The following is a 14516-nucleotide window of genomic DNA, read 5'->3' as shown; positions in this document are numbered from 1 at the left end:
GACGCTCTATCCACTGAGCCAAACACGCTAGGGGTCCTCGGGTGAGATTTTTTTTACAAAGGAAAAAAAAAATTGCCTCCCTTAAACAAAAGAAGTATTCATAGTCTAAAAAAAAAAGAATTGTCTCCCTTCCCCATCTCTACTTTAGTTCTCTGCTCACTATTCTGATTTAGATTTTTTTCTAAGTTCCATTAACAGTGTTAAATGGCTGGGGCTTTATTAGCAGTCCTCCGTGACTAGTATTAATAAGAACTTTTAGGAATGATCTATAGCAAGGTAGGGTAGTGGGAAAAGCATGAAATTTACACACAAGGCCACGGTTCAATGAACTCCTGTTTTTTACAGTTTTTACTTCTCTGAACTATCATCTAGTCGCAGTGATGGTGAACCTTTTGAGCTCGGCGTGTCAGCATTTTGAAAAACCCTAACTTAACTCTGGTGCCGTGTCACATATAGAAATTTTTTGATCTTTGCAACCACAGTAAAACAAAGACTTATATTTTTATATTTATTTTATATATTTATTTTATATATTTAAATGCCATTTAACAAAGAAAAATCAACCAAAAAATGAGTTTGCGTGTCACCTCTGACACGCGTGTCATAGGTTCGCCATCACTGATCTAGTGATTTAAGGTTGTGACTTCTGGAGTCAGACATACCTGGCTTCTCCCAAGACTCTCAGACACAAATCATAGTCAAGACTTCAGAGCTCCAGATCTTTACAACGAACATGTCGATGTTCTGCATGGCTCTCCTTGGGTGTCTGTGAAGCCTCTCAACCCCAACCTGTCTACACCTCACTTCATGATCTTCCCCAAAAATGGGGGTTTTGCCCAGGTTCCCTCTCCTGGCAGAGAGCCCCACGATCTATCCAGTCACACGGTTTAGAAACCTAGGAGTCGTCTTGGACACCTAGATCTTCCCCAGCCTCCTCCATCTAATCCACCAGCCAGTCCTTTGATTTTTTATCTTCCAACTATCCCCGCCCCCTTTGTCTTCATCATCACCACCCCAGTCTGTCACCTCCTTTCTCGACCATTCTGCCATGTCCCCCCTCTCCCACCTCTGCATCACCTCCACCGCCCCAACTAGTCAGCTTTGCAATTGCAGGCATCTGATGATGTCAGCCTGCCGCTGGAAATCCCCTGCAGTGGCTTCTCACCGCCTTGAGGATGGGAACCAAAATCTTTAACCGACCCGAGTCTCCGGCCTCATCTTGCCTCATCCTTCTCTGTCTGGCTCTTTGCCCTAAAGCCACTTTGACCTCCTTTCCATTCCTCAATTGCATCTACTCCCTCCGATCTTAGGGCCTTCGCAAATGCTGATCCCTCTGCCTGGGATACTCTATTTTGATCAGTTAACTCTTCTCATTCTTTATTCACTTAACTGGCATTTCCTTAAAAAAGCCTTCCCTAGCCCTAGCTGGTTTGGCTCAGTGGATAGAGCATCAGCCTGCAAACCCAAGTTCTATTCCCGTCAAGGGCACATGCCCAGGTTGTGGGCTCGATCCCCAGCAGGGGGCATGCAAGAGGCAGCCAATCAATGATTCTCTCTCATCATTGATGTTTCTGTCTTTCTCTACCTCTCCCTTCCTCTCTGAAATAATAATAAAAAAAAAATATTTAAAAAAACAAACAAAAGCCTTCTCTAATCCCCAAACCCCAAATTAGACCCCAGTTTATGATCCTCATATTTATTTATATTTTTCTTTGATAGCTCTTATCAGAGTTGGCTATTATAAATGTGTATGCTCATTTGATGACACCCTGGAACTCGCTATTCTGTGTATCATTGCATCCACTGTGCCTGGCACCTTAGAAAGCTGTCCCTAAATACCTGACCACTTCCCAAGTCTGCTTCTTATGAGTTAGCCCTACATGTGGGCAAGGTACGTCACTTCTCTAAGTCTAAATTTCTTCTTCTGGAAAGAGGATAACTGATCCTTGGCACATAAGAGGTCATTTTTAAATTAATGCTGTAGTTATTATAATTAATAATGAATAGTAAGAAAGTGATTTACCATGGTATTGAGGATTAACTGTTATGTGTAAAGGATTATCATAACTCTAAAACACAATTCAGAACTTAATTGTTAACATGAAGTGACATTTTAAAGGTGAAATATTTTTCCAAAATGTAGGGCACAGTAAATTGATGAGAATTTTTTAGGTTAATCTAAGATCAATAGAAATTGAACTTTTACCCCAAATCACCCAGCTAGTCAAGGCCAAGCCATGACTGGGACTCCACACTCTCCTCTCCAAACATATAGTTATCAGCTTATTTAACAAACACTGAACACCCGACCACTTGCTGTGCGCATGGACAAAGTAGTAAATGATAAATAGGGCTTAGTGCTGGTCTTCCGGAAGCAGCAGGATGCCCCGGGGCAGGTAGAGCCTCCTTATCTGGGGATCAGGACATTTCTGCAGAGGACAAGTACAGCTGGGGGAGGGGGGCAGGTGGCAGTGTGCCTCCTGCACGAGGGCCTAAGGCCCCTCCGCACCGTCCGTAGAAATCAGGCCTCAGCAGTGAGGGGTGCAGACTGTTGGGACCCAGCAATTTCCTGGGCATTCAAAGCCTTCTGGGCAAAGAAAATTGCCCTTCTTCATCTTCTCAGTCCCCCGGAATTGCCAAAGTGAGGGAAATGACATCGTTGTGTGTCTGTTATTACATACTTACGTGAAACTGTATTGTTTTTCCTTTATTGATTTGAGAGAGAGAGAGAAACATGGATTTGTTGTCCCACTTATTTATGCATACATTGGTTGCTTCTTGCGTGTGCCCTGATCAGGATCGAACCCGCAAGCTTGGTGCATCGGACGACACTGTAACCAACAGAGCTACCCAGCCAGGGTGAAACTAGATTTTGGTAATACTTGGACTTCAGAACAAATTGGGGCACTAAATGATCACTTCGTAAAGGTCACCAAGCAGACAATCTTGTATCAAGAAAGCAATCAGGCACAACTTGATTCATACAGTAAAATCTTAGGTTGTGATGTCTTTGTGTGGGAAAAAAACTTCCATTAAATCTAGTGCCAAACTTGCCCTTCCTTTAGAAAGATATTCTGACATTATGTCCTTTCTACCTATTTACATTTTTAAGAATCTCCCTGCCCAGCTGGTGTGGCTCAATGGTTGAGTGTCGACCTATGATGAACCACGAGGTCCCTGCTGGACTCCCAGGCAGGGCTCATGCCCAGGTTGTGGACTCGATGCCCCAGTGTGGGGTGTGCACGAGCAGCCAATCAACGATTCTCTCTCCTCATTAATGTTTCTATCTCCCCCTCTGAAATCAATAGAAATATATTTTTAAAAATCTCCCATCCCTACCAAGCATGTATATTTTTTCTTGCAAAATAAAGAGGGAGCCACACACTGTGGGAGCCGCTCTTTCGAGGTTGGGTGTGTGGATTTTAGAAGGTCTGTGCAATCCCAGGTCTGGAAGCCATCAGGTTAGATCCACACTAGAGCCTGTGGTGCAGAGTCAGCCGGGGCTGGGTCATGCGGGCTGGGTGAGCTATGCTGAGGAATGTGGGTTTCTTCCTAAAGGCAGTGGGGAGTCACAGGAGGATATTAAGCAGGATAGAAGCATCGCATTTGACCTTTGGGAAGATCATTGTGGAGGGATTAGAGGGGCCCTAGAACTGGAAACAGGAGATGAGCGGGGAGGTAGAGCTCAGCTGTGGTAGGGTTCAGGTAGGAGGTGGGTGGGTGACTGATGTGGAAGAAGTGGAGGCCTCAAAGCTGAACTGAGAGTCCTAGCTTGGTCAAGGGCTGGATGATGGCGCCAGGCCTAGGCTGGGGGAACAGAAGGGTCAAGTTTGTGTCTATGGCTTTTACAATCCTTTTGGAGAAAGGGGGGGTGGGTGGGGGAGGATTTGGGTTGTTTTACCCAGATTGAATGTAGGGTTCCTGTGGGACAGCCCAGTGCAAGTGGATCAGATCACTAAAGAGCCTGCAGATGAGAAGTGGGCTGTGGACCAAAGGAGGGGAGCGTCAGAAGAGGAATCATTGATGGAGATTAAAATAGAACAGCCAGAGGTGAGACCAAAACCAGCACAGCGGCCTGGAAGCCAGGAGCGAACATCGATGGTGCAGGAGGAAGGGTGTTAAGTGCCGCAGAGGTGGCGTCCGTGGGGCTGGGGCACAGCCTGGGTGCCCTTGGGGAGCCATTGCAGTGCAGGGGGCTGATGTGGTTGCTGAGCAGTTGATGGAGGTGGGAGAATAGACATCCATTTCCACAAGGTGGGGGCGCCTTGAGCAGGGCAGCCGGTTAGGTGCAGCATCCTCAGCCTACGCAGCATTCTTCTGCAAGTACAGCCACTTGGGAAGGATTCCGAAGGGGCCACGTGAGGAAAGGAGGTTTGGAAAGGGCAGTACTGTCAGCTGGGCTGGGCGGGCGGGGTGGGAGTTGCCCGTGATGCACTTCAGCTAGAATCCAGGCCTGGTTCCCTCCCCCCTCCTCCCTCCTCTCTCTCCCTCCTGCCTCTCATCCCTTGATCTCAGGATATTCACAAATGTTAAGAGTTTAAGGTGGTTGTTTTTTTTCTTCCTGAGAAAGACTTTTTCGTGTCTCAAATAAGATTTTTAAAAATGAATCTGTGTGGGATTTTCCCATGTGAATTGTGAACATATGACTGGTCTTTTCTTTTTTCCTCCTTTCATTTGCTTCACTTCTCCGCGACTCCTGTACACTGTTCTTCCCTGTGTTTGAAAGGCACGTCAGTCAGTGCGTTTCCTATTCTAGAGGTTCCAAAACTGAGACACGAAAATAACTAGTAGACTCCCTTAGAAAGGAAACATTTCACAGTTTAGTCATGGCTTCATTCTCACGGTCTGAATAAAATACTTCTGTTAGTTCAGGGGATGAGACGGAGCCAGGCATTTTGCTGTGTTCAAGGAGATGACACATATCTGTTAATACAAAACCTGGAAATCCTATAAAATACTGATAAGTTTGATGCCATTAAAATAAAAGTATATATGTAAAAAAATCTCTATAAAACAAAATCAGAAGAGAAAAATATTAGTAAAAGCTGTGACAAAGGGCTCACATATAATTTTCCTTATATGCAAAGAATTTTTAAAGATCTACAAGAAAAAAAGCAACCTAATGTTTTGCTTTATTTTGTGTGTTTTTTGTTAATCCTCACTCGAGGATATTTTTCCATTGATTTTTAGGGAGAGTGGAAGAAAGAGGGAAAGACAGAGAGAAACATTGACATGAGAGAAACACACCAATTGGTTGCCTCCTGCATGAGCCCTGACCTGGGCCCAGGGCCCAGGCCAGGGAGGAGAGCACAAACAAAGTACGTGCCCTTGATCAGAATCTAACCCAGGACCTTTGGCTCTATCCACTGAGCCAAACCGGCTAGGGAACCTGATTTTTAAAAGACAAATCTATCTACCTTCCTTTCTTCCTTTCTTTCTTCCTTTCTCTCTCTCTCTCTCTCAAAATCAATTTTTTAAAAAATGTTATGCCCAGTGTTCACCAGAGTTTGGGGAAATGGTGGGGATGCAGAGACAGCTCCCACATTGTAAGTGTCCATAATATTTGAATCTCTTATAACAAATACATATACTTAAAAGCAGCAATAACAAGACTATTTCTCAGTATTTTAAACAAACACGTTTGCATTGTATGCTCTGACACATCAAATGGACCCATTTGCACTTACGGATTCTATCATCTTGAGCAAGCTACCTAACCACTCTAAGGCTATTTACTCATTTATATAACGTGGGTAGCAATTCCTCAAAAAGCTCAAATAAGTTCATGTGAAATTAAATGAATAGCACAAGGAAATGAATGGTTAACAGTAAACACTCCATAAATAATAGCCCTCTCGTCATAACACCGAGTGGATAACAGCAGTGTCTTCGTGCACTTGAAGCTACTGTCAGTGGACGTGACGCCTGAAGCTGCCTAAACGTAGATAAACTTGATTAGAGCCAGAGCACATGACAAAGCAGCTCATCACAGTTTGCTCTTAGAAGATACACTTTTTTTGTAGAGAAAAGTAGGTTAGTAGATGGAAAAGGTGTTCTGGCACTTTCCAGAGCACAGCCTTGAAGACAAACTTCTAGTTATATCCTGGTGGAGGTTAGGTTTAGAGTGATGTTCTTTGTAATCCAGGTTACCTTGCAAGCTGGCGCTGTCACCTGGCACCGTCTCTGCCGTCATCATGAACCGCGTGCCTTTCCTGTCTCCCCTGCCTTAGCTGAGCGCTTTCACCTCCTCGGGCACACACAGAAAGCACCTCCCGTCCACGTTCGCACTTCAGTGACACTGCAGTCTAGGTCTTTGTACTCAAAGTACTGCGATGTGGACCCAGTTCTTGGTAGAAAACACGCAACTTGTCATCCTGGAATCTTGCTTTGTGACCTGATCCGTCTCTTAAAGTATTATTTCATTTGGTTCATTTATTTTAGGGCCAACTTGCTAGTGTCTGAATCTCTCAGGTCATCCCTAGCACAGGAAGGAGAGTGGGGAATTCACCTGTTGAGTCAGAATTGCTGTGGGTCCGATTTTGCTTCAGCCCAGCCCACGTTGCTCAGTGGTTGAGCGTCAACCTATGAACCAGGATATCACAGTTCGATTCCCAGTCAAGGCACATGCCCAGGTTGGGGGCTCAATGCCCAGGTTGGGGGCTCGAGTCCCAGCGTGGGTGGGGCATGCAGAAGGCAGGCAGCCAATCAATGATTCTCTCTCATCATTGGTGTTACTATCTCTTTCTCCCTCTCTTTAAAAAAATTTTTTTAAGTATTTTTAAAAGTTTTTTGGTAATGCATTCTCCACAGTAGCTTCCATAATTCTGAAGTTATCTATTTTTTTAATCTGGCTAATTAATTTTTGTGTTGGGCTTTTTTATAAATTAAATTCTTTATTTTGAGATAACTATAGATTCATATGCGATTGCAAGAAATGAGAGTGGAACCCCATATGCCCTTTACCTTTTTTTCCACTAATGGAAACATCTTGCAAAACTGCAGTATATCACAGCCAGGATGTTGACATTGACACAGCTGAGCTACACGACATTTCTATCGCCATGGGGATCCCTCCTGTTGCCCTTCTAGAGCAGAACCCATTTCACTTCTGCTCCCCTCACCCCTTCGCTGCCAATCTGTTCTTCATTACTGTCATTTTCAAGAATCTTATATAAGTGGAATTGTTCAGCATATAGCCTATTGGGATTGGCTTTTCCACTCATCATTGCGTGTCTCTGTAGTTCATTTCTCCTTATGGCTGAATAGTTTTTGTTGTATGGGCATATCACACTTTATTCACCCATCAAAGGACATCTGAACTGTTCCTGGGTTTTGACTATAAGAATAAAGCTGCTGTGTATATCCATGTGCAGGTGTTTTTGTGAGCGCCAGGTCTTCACTTCTCTGGAGTAAATGTCCATGAGTGTAACTGCTGGGTAGTATGGTGTTTACATATTTAGTTTTTTAAGCAACTGCTAACTGCCCTCCGGAGTGGCTACAGGGCTTCACATTCCCACCAGCAGGGTTTGAGCAGTCCAGTTTCTCAGCATCCTTGCCAGCACGTAGTGCTATCATTGTTTTGTGTTTGGCCATCCTGATAGGTATGTAGTGAAGTCCCATGTGGTTTTAACTTGCTTTCCAAATTGCTAATGTGTTTAACATCTTTTCTTATGTTTATTTGCCTTCTGTACATCCTCTTTGGTGTAAGATCTCTTAAAATCTATTGCCCACTTTCTAACTCAATTGGTTTTTTACTGTTGAGTTTTAAGAATTTTTATATATTTTTGAGACTAGTTCTTTATCAAAGGACTAGTTTGCAAAGGTTTTCAAATTTTTCTTACTGGTCTTTAGCTTCGTTTTGCTTGTTTGTTTTTAATTTTCTTAAAAGGGATTTTCTCAGAATGAAAGTTTTTAATTTTAATAAAGTCTAATTTATCAATTTCTCCTTTTATGGATTGTACTTTGGATGACATGTATAAAAATCCTGTATCTAACCATAGATCTCTAAGATTTTCTCCCTTTTTTCTTTTCCAAAAGCTATACTTTGGTGTCTTAAATTTGAGTCTGTGATCCACTTTGAGTTAAAATATTTTTAATATGTTTTTTAATTCCTTTTTAATTTTTAAATATATTTTTATTGATTTCAGAGAGGAAGGGAGAGAGAGAGAGACATCAATGATGAGAGAGAATCATTCATGGACTGCCTCCTGCATGCCTCCCACTGGGGACCGAGCCTGCAACCCAGGTATGTGCCCTTGACCAGAATTAAACCTGGGACCCTTTGGTCCACAGGCTGACGCTCTATCTACTGAGCCAAACTGGCTAGGGCTTCTTAAATATATTTTTATTGATTTTTTTAGAGAAAGGAAGGGTAAGGGATACAGAGAAACATAAATGAGAAATATTGATCCGCTGCCTCCTGCAGGGCCCCCCCACAGGGGATCTAGCCCGAAAACTGGTATGTGCCCTGGCCAGTGACCTCTTAGTTCCTGGGTCAATGCCCAACAGCGGATCTACACCAGCCACGCCACTTTGAGTTAATTTTTATAGAAGATTAGTCAGGTCAAGCTTCCTTCTCTCCCACCTCCCCCTTTTGCCTATGGAAGTCCAGCTGATTCAGAACCATTAGTTGAAAAGATTATTCTTCCATTCCTCCATGGAATTTTTTGTGCCTTTGTAAACAATCAATTGTGCATCTTTGTGTGGGTCTGCTTCTGAGTTCTCTTTCCTGATCCACTGATCTGTGTTTATCCCTCCACCAGTACCACACAGTTGTGAGTACTGTAGCTTATATAATACGTCTTGAAATGAATACACTGATTGCTCCTGTGGGATCATGAGCAGAGCATGGATGATGCACCAGGTTCAGAAGGTCACCAGGGTGGAAAGCCCCAAGGTGCCTAGCAACGGACAATCAGCTGTTGGGTGACTTTTCTCCCCTAGCATATCACTGGCCCTGCAGTTTGGACCCCCTGACCTTTCCTACCTGGAGATAACATCTATGCCTCAAGTTGAATTTCAGCTGCAGGCCCATTAAGCAACAAAACCAGCCTCAGGACCAGCTGCACTGGAAAGTGACCCCCTGCCCTGGTGCCAGCCAATCAATCAGTGACCACAACCCGAAAGGACACACCTGGAAAGGTGCTGAATAGTCTATTAAGATCTTCCCTGGGTCCTCCCCTAACATCTCCACCCTTAAAGCCTCATGAAGAGGCCCCAGTGTGCTTCCCTTCCCCTCCCCTTCCCCTCTCTCCCTCCCTGCCCCAGGCACATTGCTGTCAGCTTCCTCACTCCCAAGTTCCAAGGGCCCTTCTTTTACCTCCACAACTTATTTTCTAAGCCCGTATCTTCTAGGAATTACTTCTAACTCTGTAATTTACCAAATAAGTGTTCCCTTACAGTTGAGTCTTGGCTCTGAATTTTTTCCTAGCCAGAAGCCAAGTACCGAGGTTGCTGAACACAAGGGTCAGACACCCGGTGCCGTCCCTGCTGCTTACAACACTCCCACTTTATTACTCTTTTTAAGGAATTGTTGTAGCTATACTAGTTCCTTGCCTTTACCTTTGCATTTTAGGTTACTGTCTATGTCTTCAAAAAACTCCTACTTGGACAGTATCTCTCTAATTGCTGGATGGAGGTGCTGCTTAATTCATGAATCCCTTAATAAAACCAATCAATCTTCAAAAAAAAAATCTTACAAGGATTTTGATAAGAATTGTATCAAGCCCTAGCTGGTTTGGCTAAGTGGATAGAGCATCGGCCTGCGGACTGAAGGGTCCCTGGTTCCATTCTGGTCAAGGGTGCATGCCCAGGTTGCGGGCTTGATCCCTGATCCCTGATCCCCCGTTGGGGCATGCAGGAGGCAGCTGATCAATGATTCTCTCTCATCGTTAATGTTTTTAGCTCTCTCTCCCTCTCCCTTCCTCTCAGAAATCAATAAAAATATATTTTTAAAATAAAATTTGTATCAAATCTGTAGATCAGTTTGAGAAAACACTGATATTTTTACTATGTTGAGTCTACCTAACTGTAAATACAGTATGTCTCTCCATTTATTTAGATCATTTTTTATTTCTTTCATGAGCATTGTGTAGTTTTCAACAAACGAGACTTATGTTTTAGATTTATGTGTTGTATTTCTTTTTCTTTTTTTTCAGTGATTGTAAATGGAATATTTCTAATTTCAGGGTCCACAAGTTCAAAGTTAGCATGTAGAATTAGTTGATTTTCATATGTTTATTTGATGGCATCCTGGGGCATTGCCAAACGCAGTTATTAGTTCTAGGAGTTTGGGTACATTCCTGGGGATTTTTTTAAGTAACAACCATCTCACCCTCAAATAGAGACAGTTTTGTTTTTCTTTTCCTGTGTGAATGCCTTTTCGTTCCTTTCCTGCTTTATTGCACTCGCCAGAACGTCCAGGACTATGTTGAATAGTGAGGGCCGACATCCTTTCGCTGGTCCGATCAGAGAATGACTCTGTAGCATTAGGTATCCTGTTAAACATAATGCTGATCTGTGTGTCCTTATAAATGCTTTTATAAACGCTGTTTGACTGTGAGGAGCCGGCCACAGCTTTGCTGAACCAGCTCCTCTAGAGTCCGTTCTGCTGTACATGGATTCCTTGCTAGGGTGCCCTGTGAGAAATGAAGATCTTAGAATCTGGAGTCAGAACACCCACATTTAAATATCAGCTCTCCTACCTTCTAGCTCCATGGCCTGGGCGATGTTACACCTCGAAGCCCATTTCCTTCTCCACAAAGAGAAGGGTGAGCACCCACTCCGCTTCCTTACTCCCTCCTGCGGCTGGGAAACTGCCCAAACTAGTGCGATCTTCACCCCGCCCTGCTGTGGCCCCACCCAGCACCTTCATTTCTCTCTGAGGAGATTTGATCATTAACATTTGCATTTGGAATCCTAAACTAAAAGACTAAATGACCTGGGAATGCTGGCTGTCCGGAGGGCAGACTCAATTTCCTGGCTCCTCCTCTTAAACTGCCTTTGTGAATTTGGGCCAATCCCGCAATCCCCGAGTCCCCAACAGTGCGGTCCTCTGTGAATGGGAGTTGTGACAGCTACTCCAGGGGCCGCCGGGAGACTCAACGAGTGGACTTAGGGAACGTTTTCAGCAGTGCCTGGCATGTTACCTGTGATCATTGCTATTGGTGACTGTAAGGACACATTCTTGTTTGTGAATCATCTTTCTTAAAAAAAAAAATTGTTTGCTTTGCAGATTTTTAAAAAAATGGATTTGGCCAACCATGGACTTATTCTCCTGCAACAGTTAAACGCTCAGCGAGAGTTTGGTTTCCTGTGTGACTGCACGGTTGCCATCGGCGATGTGTACTTCAAGGCACACAAATCAGTTCTTGCTTCATTCTCCAATTACTTTAAGATGTTGTTTGTCCATCAGACCAGGTAACTAACGTGGTTGTGATAATCGAATGACTGCAGCTGACCTTCGTGGCCCTCTGTCCCGCTGGACCTGCTCTTCGCCCTCAGCGGGACCACGGGCCTCCCACCCCGCCCTGGGCTCCCGGGCTCCCAGTTCCCTCCTGACCTCACTCCCCCCTCACCCTTCTTGGTTACCACTTACTTTCTAAGCCCGTTTCTTCTAATGCCATCCTTCCAGTAGCACCTGGGAATCGTGGGCCTTTGCGCCCCAAGCAGCCCCTCCGGGGGCCCTGGCCAGCGTCACCTGCGCGGTCCAGATCCCAGCTCAGGCCCATGGGAAGCCGGCTGCCCCTGACCTCATTCAGCTCCTCCTCCCCCTAATCCGGCCTCAGCTCCGGGCTTCCAGGATTTATCCTCCACTCCTTCTCTAATGGGAAGCTTGATGGCATCCACTCCCCCAATTTTCTCCTTTTCTCTTTTAAAATGTCTCAAGCTCGGTGTGTTTACTTGGTGTTTTTTTTCATCCCATCTCTTCTGTCTTGGAGAAGAGGGCCCCTCAGTGTTTAAGGAAAAGGCTCTTCCGACCTCACGCCCCCAGACCCCAGCCCCTAGTTTTTATTCTGCACTTGGGATTTTATACTTTTAAGCCCCCCAGTGTCTGAAGGGTCAGTGCTTCCCTACACGCTGTCTGCCGGCGTGCCGGTGCCGCTCTCCTCTGTTTGGCTACGGAAGTGCTCCAGGGTGATCTAGGCCTCTTGTAGGGCCTCGGCCCACACGCTTCCTGTCCGCGGGCCCTGGCTTCTGCCGGCGCTCCGCTGAAATCATCCCTCCAAGGTCCCCTCTTCCTCAGCACCTCTGCTCTCCTGTCTCCTGGTCCTTGTCCTGTCAGCACTCGCTGCTGTCTTCTTCCTCGGTCTTCTCTGCATTTGGTGGCTCTGAGCCCATGCTCTCCTGCCCGCTGTGAGGGGGGTGAGGCGGGTCTGGGGCTCTTCCTTTCTGTGTGCAGTTCTCTTGGGTGCTCACGGGTCTCCTGGATCTCACCTCTGCCCGAAACCAGTTTCCAGCTCTGACCTTGATCTTTATTTCCCAAGGCCCCAGGCTGCCTGCCAGGCAATGACAACTGTATTTTTATGTCATTTAGCATATCTAAAACTCAATTAAGCCTTGCCTGAGGTCCCTCTGGGTTTCCCCGTTTTTTATCTTTGAGAAACCCATAATTAAAATCTTAGTTCCCAATCAGGTTTTCTTCAGAATACCTTTCATAGTAGTCCTTCCCTTCCCCTCACTTTCATTTGCTAATCATCTCCACGTTAGTGTCAGCTTAATATTCCTGAGCATTGCTTTCAGTGGAGTGTGCCTTTAATCAGAAATCCACTTGCTCTGATTGGAAACCTAGAGGGTCCCCACTGCATACCAAAATAACATCTTCTGCTTTCACAGTCCCACCGGCTTGAAGCCTCACCTTCCCACCTCATCTCCAACTGCACCCCAGTGGGACACCCCACCCTTCACCTGAACCACAGTGTGCTGGCCGTATTCTGCCCACCCCCCACTCCCAGTTCACCTCTCCAGCACCCCTCCCCAACCTAGTGAACCAAAAGCTGTCCTTCCCTCACCTCATAGCACTGGGTGCCCTTTGTAAGATCTGTCCGTCTTCACTCTGTTGTCCGTGCACTTGCCTCCCCTCCTCATGTGTATGGTTCTCGGGGGCAGAGACTGGGTTTCACAAGTCCTTTTAACTGCGGAGTGTGTAGTTCAGGTATTTGTACATAACAGCACTTGATATGTTTTACCTCGTGACTCTAAGGATGTGCTCCCTTTTGCTGGACTGTCAGAGACTTGCTTCACTTACTCACCTCACCGCCAATGTGTACTTAATAGTCCCAACTCAATGGATGACACCTGTCTGGAAAGGGGGAAGATTTTATTTTGGGGGAGTAGAAGAATACAATGGAATGAGCTTTAAATAGATGCAAGAAACTTAAGTGTTGGCAGTAAGTAAAGGACTTCCCAACAAGGGACTATGGTATCTGTGCAAATAGGAATCCCGAGTTTAAGCGATAGTGTGTGTTCCTGCCCCAGGGGTGGCACGGGCCCTGTGGGCTGCCGCACAGCGGCCTTGCCCACCTCACTGGGACAAGGCAAATACTGGGTGAAAATTACTCCCTTTTCTCAGGCCACTAAGAGCTGCTGCCTGGCTGCTTAAGAGAGAGAATCTGAGAGCATAGTTTTTTCATTTGGCAGCGGTGGGGAACCTTTTTTCTGCCAAGGGTCGTTTGGATATTTATAACATCATTCTCGGGCCATACAGAATTATCAGCTTAAAAATTAGCCTGCTGTAGTTGGTCAGACATGTAAGTAATTCACCCCTAATGCCTTGGCAGGGCCAGACCAAATGATTTCGTGGGATCCCCACCCCGGGCTTGGAGAGTGTTTTGTCTGTAGTTACCACTAGGTGTCTCTGTCCTGTGAACGCTGCTCTAAGTGGGTTTCAATCATGTGGGACTGCAGGCTTGCGCTCTCAACTGAGACACGCCTTGCTAGTAAGTACAGCTTCTGACAGTGTCTACCATTTGACAGTCTTTCTTTTCAAACTCCTTTAAGCCCATCTTAAGATACTAGAATGTGAAGGAAAAAATGAAATTTTAAATGACTGAAAATTTTAAATGACTTTATACGGAAGGCTTGTAGCTGTGCTAAAACTATGTTTTTCCTACATAAAATGTTCTGTCAGACAGACATGTGCACATCAGGCCACTTGGTGAAATTGTATTGTAGCGAGCTGTGTTCTTCCCAGAGGACTTGGAAATGACCAGCGTGGCCATAGTGAGCCCAGTGGTAGCTGCCTGGGAGGGAAAGCAGTCAAGGATAAAGGTGGCTGGACCTTCTGAAACAACTTTTTTATGTGTCTGTGTGTCTATATGTGCTTCTGCTTTAAGGGGAAAAAGTTATAATGAAGAGACCAAGATAAGTTTATGTCTGGAAACCGCCCTGGGCCCTGGCAGTAACCCCCAGGGGCCTCCCTTCCTACTCCTGGTGGTTTCTCACCAACTCTTGGGGGCCCCAGAACTGGTTGAAGTATGGACTGGGGTCTCCTCAGCCCCTTCTCTTCTTTGCCATCA

General features: G+C 45.3%; 1 protein-coding gene across 2 annotated transcripts in view; it reads left to right on the top strand.

Annotated features, from left to right (window-relative positions):
* The window catches only part of ZBTB2 (zinc finger and BTB domain containing 2), a 29641-nt gene that overhangs the window by 6518 nt on the left and 8607 nt on the right, over positions 1-14516 (top strand). Inside the window, exon 2 of one of the 2 annotated variants that reach the window (XM_081093672.1) lies at positions 11234-11418. The exons of the other annotated variant lie outside the window; for it this stretch is intronic. Coding sequence (XP_080949798.1) covers positions 11246-11418 — 173 coding nt within the window. The 5' untranslated portion in view covers positions 11234-11245. The remainder of the gene's footprint in view (positions 1-11233; positions 11419-14516) is intronic. 2 annotated transcript variants of the gene reach the window in all.

This window comes from Myotis nattereri, assembly GCF_964212035.1.
Source record: "Myotis nattereri genome assembly, chromosome: 6".
In the NCBI taxonomy this organism is placed as follows: domain Eukaryota; kingdom Metazoa; phylum Chordata; class Mammalia; order Chiroptera; family Vespertilionidae; genus Myotis; species Myotis nattereri.
Note: the sequence above shows the minus strand (reverse complement) of the source record. Positions and strands in the feature narration are given on the sequence as shown.